The 12,078-nt window shown below is 40.9% G+C and overlaps 1 protein-coding gene across 1 annotated transcript in view; it reads left to right on the top strand.

The window, feature by feature from the left end:
• The window catches only part of TFDP1 (transcription factor Dp-1), a 123,601-nt gene extending 114,423 nt beyond the window's left edge, over nucleotides 1-9,178 (top strand). The window contains exon 12 of the mRNA XM_065406634.1: nucleotides 7,795-9,178. Coding sequence (XP_065262706.1) covers nucleotides 7,795-7,942 — 148 coding nt within the window. The 3' untranslated portion in view covers nucleotides 7,943-9,178. The remainder of the gene's footprint in view (nucleotides 1-7,794) is intronic.
• Nucleotides 9,179-12,078: the final 2,900 nt, after the last annotated feature.

The raw sequence follows: 12,078 nt of genomic DNA, 5'->3' as shown, positions 1-12,078 counted from the left end.
AGAGCTCTAGGTGGCCTTACATTTAATCTTACAATAGAGTAATACACCAAGCAGCATTAAAAAGCAAATATTGAAAAGGGACAAATTAACTCAATGTAGCCAGCCAGTGAATTAGATACAAAAGTGTCATTTCTAACCCCCATTGTCTCGAAGATCATCCGTTCAGCCTTCTCCAAAAGCTCTATCAAATAAATGGCTTTTGTTGCACGCACAGAAGGTCACCGGATTTGGATTGTTTTGGACGAAGGAGGGTGAGGGGAGCAAGTTCCAGAGTCCCTTGACTATTTCCGTACCTTGACGTCCTTCTACCTACAGGGACCAACCTGAACTGCCCACGGCACCCCCTCACCATCACACACACCCTGTCACTCTCTCCCTCTCTCTCTCTCACGGTATGGAATGGACCAGCATGATTGCAATCCCCAGGTTGTGATTCCCTCTTTCAGGACATGTCTTAATTCACTTGCTTTCCACTAGTTGAAAATCCTGTGTTGATAGGATACCTTTTGACAGGGGAAAATTTAAATCTGTGATTCTTTTTCTCTGAAGATACCATTCTGGCAGCTTTCTGTCTCTGTCACCTTACCTCGGAGTTTGAAAGGGGAACTGTTTGTGGGCATGGTACCTGGCTTTATTGCTCTGTTACATTAAAGCACTAAGTTTTCAAATAGTTTTGTTAGTGGATGGGCTTATTTTTCTTTTACTGCATGTTCAAGTCAGGACTGGACAGTTCCAAGGGAAATGATTAAGCTTTGGGGTGATTCAGATAATCCAGGAAGCTTTGGAAAGTGTAGGGGACAATTTCCTGGTGCAAGTGCTGGAAGAACCAACTGGGGCAGAGCTCTTTTTGACCTGCTGCTCACAAACAGGGAAGAATTAGTAGGGGAAGCAAAAGTGGATGGGAACCTGGGAGGCAGTGACCATGAGGTGGTCGAGTTCAGGATCCTGACACAAGGAAGAAAAGAGAGCAGCAGAATATGGACCCTGGACTTCAGAAAAGCAGACTTTGACTCCCTCAGGGAACTGATGGGCAGGATCCCCTGGGAGAGTAACATGTGGGGGAAAGGAGTCCGGGAGAGCTGGCTGTATTTTAAAGAATCCTTATTGAGGTTGCAGGAACAAACCATCCCGATGTGTAGAAAGAATAGTAAATGTGACAGGCGACCAGCTTGGCTTAACAGTGAAATCCTTGCTGATCTTAAACAGAAAAAAGAAGCTTACAAGAAGTGGAAGATTGGACAAATGACCAGGGAGGAATATAAAAATATTGCTCAGGCATACAGGAGTGAAATCAGGAAGGCCAAATCACACTTGGAGTTGCAGCTAGCAAGAGATGTTAAGAGTAACAAGAAGGGTTTCTGCAGGTATGTTAGCAACAAGAAGTAGGCCAGGGAAAGTGTGGGCCCCTTACTGAATGAGGGAGGCAACCTAGTGACAGAGGATGTGGAAAAAGCTTATATACTCAATGCTTTTTTTGCCTCTGTCTTCATGAACAAAGTCAGCTCCCAGACTACTGCACTGGGCAGCACAGAATGGGGAGGAGGTGACCAGCCTTCTGTGGAGAAAGAAGTGGTTCAGGACTATTTAGAAAAGTTGGACGAGCACATCCGAGCGTGCTAAAGGAGTTGGCGGATGTGATTGCAGAGCCATTGGCCATTATCTTTGAAAACACATGGTGATTGGGGGAGGTCCCGGATGACTGGAAAAAGGCTAATGTAGTGCCCATCTTTAAAAAAGGGAAGGAGGAGGATCCGGGGAACTACAGGCCAGTAAGCCTCAACCTCAGTCCCTGGAAAAATCATGGAGCAGGTCCTCAAGGAATCAATTCCGAAGCACTTCGAGGAGAGGAAAGTGATCAGGAACAGTCAGCATGGATTCACCAAGGGCAAGTCATGCCTGACTAACCTAATTGCCTTCTATGACGAGATAAGTGGCTCTGTGGATGAGGGGAAAGCAGTGGACTTGTTATTTCTTGACCTTAGCAAAGCTTTTGATACGGTCTCCCACAGTATTCTTGCTGGCAAGTTAAAGAAGTATGGGTTGGATGAATGGACTATAAGGTGGATAGAAAGCTGGCTAGATCGTCGGGCTCAATGGGTAGTGATCAATGGCTCTATGTCTAGTCCGCAGCCGGTATCAAGCGGAGTGACCCAAGGGTTGGTCCTGGGGCCGGTTTTGTTCAATATCTTCATTAATGATCTGGAGGATGGCGTGGACTGCACTCTCAGCAAGTTTGCAGATGACACTAAACTGGGAGGAGTGGTAGATACGCTGGTGGGTAGGGATAGGCTACAGAAGGACCTAGACAAATTAGAGGTTTGGGCCAAAAGAAATCTGATGAGGTTCAACAAGGACAAGTGCAGAGTCCTGCACTTAGGACGGAAGAATCCCATGCACTGCTACAGACTAGGGATCGAATGGCTAGGCAGCAGTTCTGCAGAAAAGGACCTAGGGGTTACAGTGGACGAGAAGCTGGATGTGAGTCGACAGTGTGCCCTTGTTGCCAAGAAGGCTAACGGCATTTTGGGCTGTATAAGTAGGGGCATTGCCAGCAGATGGAGGGACGTGATCATTCCCCTCTATTCAACATTGGTGAAGCCTCACCTGGAGTAGTGTGTCCAGTTTTGGGCCCCTCACTACAAGAAGGATGTGGAAAAATTGGAAAGAATCCAGCAGAGGGCAACAAAAATGATTAGGGGGCTGGAGCACATGATTTAGGAGGAGAGGCTGAGGAACTGGGATTGTTTAATCTGCAGAAGAGAAGAATGAGGGGGGATTTGATAGCTGCTTTCAACTACCTGAAAGGGGGTTCCAAAGAGGATGGATCTAGAATGTTCTTAGTGGTAGCAGATGACAGAACAAGGAGTAATGGTCTCAAGTTGCAGTGGGGGAGGTTTAGGTTGGATATTAGGAAAAAGTTTTTCACTAGGAGGGTGGTGAAGCACTGGAATGGGTTACCTAGGGAGGTAGTGGAATCTCCTTCCTTAGAGGTTTTTAAGGTCAGGCTTGACAAAGCCCTGGCTGGGATGATTTAATTGGGGATTGGTCCTGCTTTGAGCAAGGGGTTGGACTAGATGACCTCCTGAGGTCCCTTCCAACTCTGATATTCTATGAGAACTACCAGTGTGGGAAGGGTGGGGAATTCTTCCTGTCTTGTGCTAGGGAGCAAAAGCTTAGGATACTAAGAATACTGCCAGAATATTTTCAGAGAAGCAGAATTACAAAGTTAGTAAATTTCTCCCTTTTCACCTTCAAGTTTTCACCAAGTTTCTTGTGTAATGATTGGGGCCAAAGTGAATGGGAAACCTTATATACTATAGGTCTTGAAATTTTACCAGGAATCTACTAGCCAGGGGCTCATACTAAGGTGGAGGCTGTGGATCATTAGATTGGTGAGAAAACCAATTAACTTGCTCTTTTCTTTGCACTGGACTTCTAATATGCACACTATCCTTGCAGTGTGCTGGCACCCCTCAACATTGTACCACCTTGGCTTGTTATGTCGGATAAGTTTGTAGAACCTCTTCAACCTACCTACTGAGATGGGGAGTTTCTTATACCCTCATGCATACTGGGAGAATTTGGGTCACCACACATTACCCTTTCTCACTCCATTCAATAATCTTCATTCTCAGGAGCTCAGTTTCCCAGATATATTTTTGCAAAAATGTGGTCGCTGCTGCTGCTGTTAGTTATCCTGGCAGGAGCTAAACAAATCTGATTTTTCTGTGCCGTTAAGTTGTGCGGGGAGGAAGGAATCAGGTGTCTTGGGGAAGGGGAAGCCCTGTTCTCTCTTGCAGGAAGTTTAGTGTGTGTTCAATGCTCTTGAAAAGCCAGAAAATTAATGAAGTTGGAGCCTAGGTTGTCTGGTACTAAATCACTGCCTGAGCAGGATCTGGCTTTGGGAAATGTAGAGAAACTGAACTGATGTAGACACAAAAGCAATCAGATGTAGATGCTATAATATGACTAATTGCAGAAGCAGCAACTTTAACAAATAAACAACCCAAAACTACATGACAGGGTAGTTCCAGTGTGGATCTTCAATTACTACCCATGGCCCCTGATGTACCAAAAACCTGAGGGTGAGTGAAGATCATGCCACATCTGCACCCTTAGGTCTGCCAAGGGACCCTGATGGGTTGTAAGAGTCCTGACTCCCTCTCCTCCTCCGCACCAAAGGTAGGAAAGATGAGATGAGGGGGAGTCACAAGTTGTGCTACAGAGGCATAACCTTTCACTATGCCATATGGTTGCCCAGAACCAATCCCAAACAACTGACTGGATTTTAGGGTTCAGCTGAGCACTTCCTAACCCACCAACCACATTGGAATGCACCACAGAGGACAGCAATCAGCGTGGATGCCCTGCCAATTAGCTACAAAAGAATCTACCCACTATTTCAAGTCGTTCAACAAAATATCTGACTCACTGTCAAATGTACTCCATTCTCTCGGCACTGGGGAGAGATATTTAATTCCCACATGGGAAATTGCTTTATCATCATTCTGTACTTACCAGTTTCTAAGTTCACTTCTTTCACAAGCAAATTGAACTTTTAGTATTACTACATTTAAAAAAACCCCCAAAAAACAGCAATCACATGTCCTGTCTTGGTGTGTTGCAGTGAGGCTGTTTCTGGCACAGACTGCACTTTCTACACTATTGCTGACGCATCTGATTTAAAAACAAAACTAAACTCCTGGCCGAAATCCATTTATTTCAGGAGGGGGAACAGGTTGTGTGGGTTTTTATATTATTATTTTGTTTTGTTTTTTGCTCAATGGATCCTGAAGCAACTGCTTTGGTTCTTTTTTTTTTTTTTTTTTTTTTTTCTTGTTTTTAACTTCTACAGTTGGGTTCCTTCTTTTCGGGGTACTTGTGTTCCAACTGCAAACACATGCCATTTTGGCTTTCGCCCTTTTCCTAGGCCTTTTCTGAAAAAGACTGCAGAGCATGCAACAAAAAATTGTAGATTTTTTTTTTTGTTTTGTTTTAAATCAAAATGACTTTTCTTGTGAGATTCCAGAGCCTCCTATTTTGGCCAAGTCAAAAAATACTACAAATAAGATATTTCAGACATATTCCAGACATGTAAAAATGCATGTGAATGGTATGAAAATTAAAGTACACAGTATTATATCAAACCATTGAACCTGAGATTATGTTCAAAGGACGATCCAGAGTTGCAGTCAGTTCTTTCTTTATGGCTTTGCTCATCCCTACGTATGATTTGGCTAATTGAAAATATGACCTGATTCACTTACAAACATGTTTTCCTTCAAACATTGTTAGAAAATGTTGCTTCATATGTGAATTTGTCATTTCTCAGCTGATATTTTGTTTCCATCAAGTTTGGAAACTATACTACTAAATTGTTTGTATATGTTTTACAAACAATCCTCTTAAAATTCCACTGCGTCAGATAAGTATTGCCTATATTACTGAAAAACTGAAAAGTTAATGAGTTGCCCTCAACTATTCATTGAGTTAGTGGCAGAGCTGGGATTAGAACTGGCTCCTAGTCCCGTGTTCATTGAACTCTAAAGCCGCTGTTATTTTAATTCTTATATGTTTATGTTACTAATACAATATTAGTAATATTAATGAGTGATATAACTTCAGTATTTCACAATTTATATATTTAAAATTTAACTGCTACTTAAAGTATAGGAAAGCCATATTTCTTCGGTGAAATGGTTCTGTACCATCATTATTTGTTATAGATATTGTAATTAAGGTGAACAGCGCAGTGTTCCACATTTCCAGTCTTATTTATAACATTTAGATTTGCATCACTCTTATATTTTACCCCTTTATATTCTTAAACATTGAAATACTTATCACTCTCTCTTAACAATGATACATTATCCTTACAAGTGTGTATTAATATATCTTTTATTCATATTGCATGAGGGACAGTTGGTAAGTAGTTCATCACTAGTAATCAAGGAGGATGTTAAACAACATTTGTGAGGGATAAATACTTTTAAATGAGCAGGTCTTGATAATTTTCACCCAAGAGTCCTAGAAGAATTGACTGAGGAGATTTGTCTTGTTGATGTTAGATTTTAATATGTGTTGGAATGCAGAAAGGCTGGAATCACAGAAGGCTGGAAATGTGCTAATGTATCAATATTCATGAAGGGAAAGCAGCATGACCCTTGGTAATTACAGGCCAGTTAGTCTGACATAATTCCCAGACAAGATAAAGGAAAAGCTGATGTGGTACTCAATAAATAGAGAATTAAAGGATAGGAATATAATTAATGCTAGTCAACATGGTTTTATTGAAAATAGGTCTTGTCTAGTAAACTTATTTTCATTTTTTGATGAGCTATAAAAAGTTTAGTTAATAAAGGTAACTAGATTTAATATTCTTAGGCTTTTGTAAGGTGTACCTTGACTTAGTACCACAGAACATTGATTTTTTTTTTTTTTAAAGTAGCACTGTACAATATCAAGCACATCTTAAATGAATTAGCTGGTAAATTAAGAAGTCTCAGAGTGGCTGTCAATAGGGAATCATTAAATGGGAGCCTGACACTAGACAGAGTGGTAAATAACAAGGACAAGGGAAGTCATACAGAGCAATCGGGGGTGTATTCTACCCTGTGCCACAGTGCAAACTAGAGGGGTGTGAATTGTCGAGTGCCTTAACTGCCCTGTGTAGACCTTGCAGACATGAACCAAAAAGTAATGTTAACGTGCACTGAGTACCTTTTTGTTTGTACCAGTAGGATCTCTGCGGGGCAGTGAGAGTGCAACATATTAGTGCACTCTACAGTTCATACCCCTGTTGTTCACGCTAGTTCGATTATTTGGTAAACTGTTTTTTTTTTGTTTTTTTTTTAATACAGCTGAATGCAAGGTTATATATCTAGAAGTAAATAATGCAGGCTGTACCTACATAATGGGGGGAAATGCCTTACAGGGAGAGACTTGGAGCTCTGTTAAGTTAATCAAAAAGAAGATCGAGATGACTTGATTGTGGATAAGTACCTTCACAGGAAGAAAATACTAGGTACTAATGAGCTCTTTAATCTAGGGAAGAAAGGCATAACAAGAACCAATGGCTGAAAGTTAAAGCCAAACAAATTCAAGTGAGAAATAAGGCACATATTTGTAACAGAATGATTAACCATTGTAACAAACTATCAAGGGAAGTGATGAATTCTCTACTTCTTGAAGTCTTTTGCCTGGTCTACACTAGACTAGACACGATAAATCGACCCCCGCTGGATCGATCGCTGCCCACCTATCCGGTGGCTAGTATAGACATACCCTTTGAATAGAGACTGGATGCCTTATGGAAAATATGCCTTAGTTTTGATAATATTCTATGGCCTTTATAATTAAGGGTATGAGATTTGATGATTTGATGGGCCCTTCTGGCCTTAAAACACTAAACTTATTTGGAGTGAAATCTGGTAAGCAGACTTTTGAATGGCTAAAATGTTCTTTGAACTATTTTTCAGTGGTACATTAAACTATAGGAAAAGGTGCAAGTGTCTTCCCTCTCTGATTTGTTTAGCTGTTTTTAACTGTTGCAATTTGCCTTTGAATATGGATTTGCAATCTTGGGAAGGAAACAATTTAAAAAATGTGATTAATAATGAAATATCGCACCAGTTACAAAAGTAGGTGGTTGGAGTGGTGAAGAGGAGTAGATAAAACCCTGATGACTCTTTTCCTGGAAATGTTCAAAGTTTCATTAAGAGTTACACTTCAGTTACAGGTAACAGTTTAATTAACATTTCTCACTTTTTAAAAAACGTAATTTTCTTACTTCAGTGACTTCACCAATGGTGGAGATGGGATGTTAGCAACAAGTTCCAATGGATCGCAGTACAGTGGCTCCAGAGTTGAAACACCAGTCTCTTATGTTGGAGATGATGACGACGAGGATGATGACTTTAATGAAAATGACGACGATGACTGATCCTTTTTGATTGTATACTTTTCAGGAATAAAATTATTCTAGGGAAAGAACGCACTCACGCGCTCTCTCTCTCGCTCTCTCTCTCTCTCTCTCTCTCTCTCTCTCTCTCTCTCAATAAATATATATATAATATATATATATATATTTTGCCCCGTCCCACAAGGAAAATAATGGTAAGCAGTTCTGAGTTTAGAAATTGCACCTCAGATAAGCAAATAAGGATGTTTTATGTAGGATATTTTTAAATGTGGTGTGGATGTGTGTTTTGATACCAGTGTGTTAATGCAGAGCCTTTATTATTTGCTCCTTTTTTTTTTTTTTTTTTTTTTACTTGAAGGAAAATGCATTTTGCCCCAAATGTTATTGCTAAGTTTGCTAAAGAAAATGTAGCCACTTCAATGAAGAAATAAAATGCTAACTTTCAGTAAGAAATGGATACACTGAATGGCCATAAATTTGGAGTGTATTTTGATGACAGCCTTTGTTGAGGGATGGCAAGCTCATGTAGTAGTTGTGGGTTTTGTTTTGTTTTTTTGATAATCATGCAGTGTCCAAAGAACCAAACAAGAGATCCATCTTACTTTTTTACATGTTAAATTCCATAAATGTTGTTGTGAATTTATTTTCCCTTAAATAATATCTAACACGGTTCCATCAAGTTTATATGCTGTTTTTCACTGTATGTTGGGACATATGAATTACAAAGTTTTTGGCAAATGTTTACTGCCAGCTGATGCAGCTATATAAAATGTCTTGAAGGTTTGGAATGAGTTATTGCTTATGGTAAAAATTGCCTGATTTCTTACAGGCAGACTTTGGAAACTTTTTATTATATAGTTGTTTACATACTTATAAGTCTATCATATAAAGACATGTACTGAAACAAATGTTTGTATTTGTTTCATAAGCATCTTCCTGTAATCTATTATAAAGTTGAAATTAAATATAGAGAATGTTTTAAGTTTTTTAACTCAAAATTGTCAATCATTTTTAATAGTTCATTTTTTATAAAAGGAATTTCAGGGCAGGTGGTAGTCTTTTAAAATTTATTCACAAAACATTTAACTGCACAAATACTGTCAGCTGCCTATCTAAGACAGTAGTCTTTTTATTGAAACACAAATAAACTTTTCTGTAATATTTTATGGAATATAAAAAGACTTTAATTGTTTGACTTGTTTAACCTTGGCACTGTTAGTTTTTATTAATAAAACGCGCATGGGCATTTTTAACAAACTCTGTGTTTTTCTAATTTAGGATTATTCTACCTAGAATTTTTAATCTTATTCAGGGGCTTAGCAGATGTCCCCATGGTCAAGTGGAGGCGCGAGTATCTAGAAGAACCCATTGTTTTTAAATGGGTAACGAAACAGATGTCCTGCTTCATCATACCCCAGGATGCATGTGTTCCTTTGCACTACTGATGTGAGCAACAATCCTTCCTTAGCAGCTGAGGCAGCTCAATCCACTTTTGCAAGGAAGAGCAGAAGCCACATCTGTATCTGCACAGCCTATCACAATATTTGAATGGCAGCACAAAGACTGATGTGTCTCCTGAGTTCTAAAATTCATCAGTTAGGATTGGACTAGAAGAAAACCTGTTGAGGAAGGGAGGACAGATGGGGGAAGAGGAAGGCTGAAAGTTGGGGACAAAAAATATAAAAAGGAAGGGTATAAAGCAGTTCCCAACTGCTTTGTCCAACTTCATTTAACTGAGGCTGTGGTAGTGAAAAAAATTAATGAAGCACCTGAGTCTCAAAAGCTACCCCCTTTTCCTCATTTCCTGTCTCTGATTACTTCCACAAAACTGAAAGGAGAGGGTCTGAAATAGAAGCAAGATTGGAGCTGGGGATGAGGAAACTAATCTATTTACACTGCCCCCACTTCAGAAATCCTTCCTAGCAAAGGCAGAAACCAGGAAGTCGAGAATATCCATCCATTGGTTTCTTTTAAATTACTTGTCAGACTTCACTTAATGTGCTCTTCAAGTAGTCACCTGCTCAGAATGGATCCCTTTGGTATATGGGGGAAGGAAAGAAAAAGGGAGAGCAAAAGCATGGAAGAGAATGGATTTGGGGAAGAGGAGAAGAAGGAAAGGAACTGACAGAGTGGAAGCGGGGAGGTAGAGAACTAGAAGAGGAAAAGATACTTGAAAGCTGGGGACTTCACAGGGAGACAGAAGGGAGAATTAATGAGAGGTAGTGGGGAGAAAAAAATGGAAAGCAAAACAAACAGACCCCCACTCACCCAGCACCCAAACTCCTCCACTGACACCCTCACACCCAGACCCCTCCACTGAGCCCCAACCACCTTTACCCCGAAGCCCCTGCAGAGTCCCAATGCCCCTGCATCTGGAACCCCCCGCAACGAGCCTCTGTGCATACAGAACCCCCCACACCTAGACTCCCCAATGGGCTGCCTGCACCCAGATTGTCCCACACAGAATCCTCTCACCCCCACCTGGATCCCCCCACACTTGGATCCTGCCTGGTTGAGCCTGGCGCAGACGGGCAGGGCCCCAGGGTGTTTCTGGGGCAGGCCTTGTGCTGTGTCAGGGTTGGGTGCAGCCTCACCACTGAGTCACTGTCCGGGATGGGGGGTAGAGAGGCTGCAGGGTGATCTCCCACCTTCATGCAGCCAGTGGCCTGTGTTCCCCACTGCCATGCTGGACCCTATATGTTCATTTATTGACAAACAGTTGCAGAATTTTAAAATACTGTGCACAGGATTTTTAATTTTTTGGTGCAGAATTTTTAATTTTTGGCACAGAATGCCCTCGGGAGTAAAGAATAGATTCGAAAATAGAGTATCTGGGATTGGGAGAAGACAATGGTAGGGAAGTAACATACTGTCTCTCCCCTCATTTGCCTGCTCTTTTTTATAATATGTCCTGTTGATTACTATGGAAGGGGAGGATAATATTTTGTAAAGGTTGCAGTGTGTGTATCTGGAAAGGGTCTACTTCTAAAGTGTGCTTCGGGCGGCATACACAAATTGTTACTGGCTTGTTGGTTTTCTAAAATGACTCATTTTCTGAAGAAGGTACCACCTTTCCCTTTATACCCATCCCATCTCATAGAACTGGAAGGGACCCTGAAAGGTCACTGAGTCCAGCCCCCTGCCTTCACTAGCAGGTCCAAGTACTGATTTTGCCCCAGATCCCTAAGTGGCCCCCTCAAGGATTGAACTCACAACGCTGGGTTTAGCAGGCCAATTCTTATGGAAATAGAAGTTCAGAGGGCCTTTGCAAATAAAGTGTTTACCAATTCTGGAATCATAAATTGTTTGGTTTCCCCTATAGAATTTTGCCACTCTTTTCAAAAGAAAAAGTGATTTTCTTTTTTTTTTTTAAAGAACACTTCTGGTCCTCTGCAGCCCAGGATAATTTCTTCAGAGGAAGGTAAATAAGTGAAGATATGTGGTGCATTGGACCTTGAAGCTGATCGTCTGGCAAATAGTTTAGATGAGGAGATAAGTGTAAGAAAGAAAAATCTTTGAATTTCTGATATAGATGAATACAAGTAACTTTCATCTGAGTTACGAAACCTTCACCCCAATAGAAAACCTTACTGTGAAATTTGGATAGATTTTTTTTTTTTTTAGTGGACCTCTCTACCACCATGTGTTAATGCAGCCTTCTTGTTCAAAAAGGGACCTGCACACAAGTCACACAATTAGAATCAACTTCTTGATGGAGGGAGGTGCCTTTCTACCTTGATGGCCCACAATCTTCAGTGGGTTTTCCTTACTCCCCTAGGTTATTGGAAGCAGAGTAGACCTTTTGTCTTGGCTATTGCATAGTACCACTTGCTCTGAGCCTTTTCCAGATTTCTCTGCCTCCAAGAAAGTACAGATAGTAGGCTATACACATCTGTGACAGCTTTTTCAGATACATCTAATTTCTTACTTGTTTGGAAAGTATAAAAGGAATGAAGTTTGACATGCTTTCTCTCCCCAGTCTTCCTGCTGGGCCAAAGATTGCAGAGAAGGAGAAAGCTAAAAGCCAGGAAATTACACTGTGTACTCAGCACAATTACAACCTGGCACAGAGATCCTGGCTTTTCTACCTTGCCAGAAACCTCAGCAGAATCAGGTTGGGGTGGGGATGGAGGGGAGATTAGTTCCCAGCAACCCCA

This window comes from Emys orbicularis, chromosome 1 (genome assembly GCF_028017835.1).
Source record: "Emys orbicularis isolate rEmyOrb1 chromosome 1, rEmyOrb1.hap1, whole genome shotgun sequence".
In the NCBI taxonomy this organism is placed as follows: domain Eukaryota; kingdom Metazoa; phylum Chordata; order Testudines; family Emydidae; genus Emys; species Emys orbicularis.
This window is presented reverse-complemented; position numbering and strand designations above follow the sequence as displayed.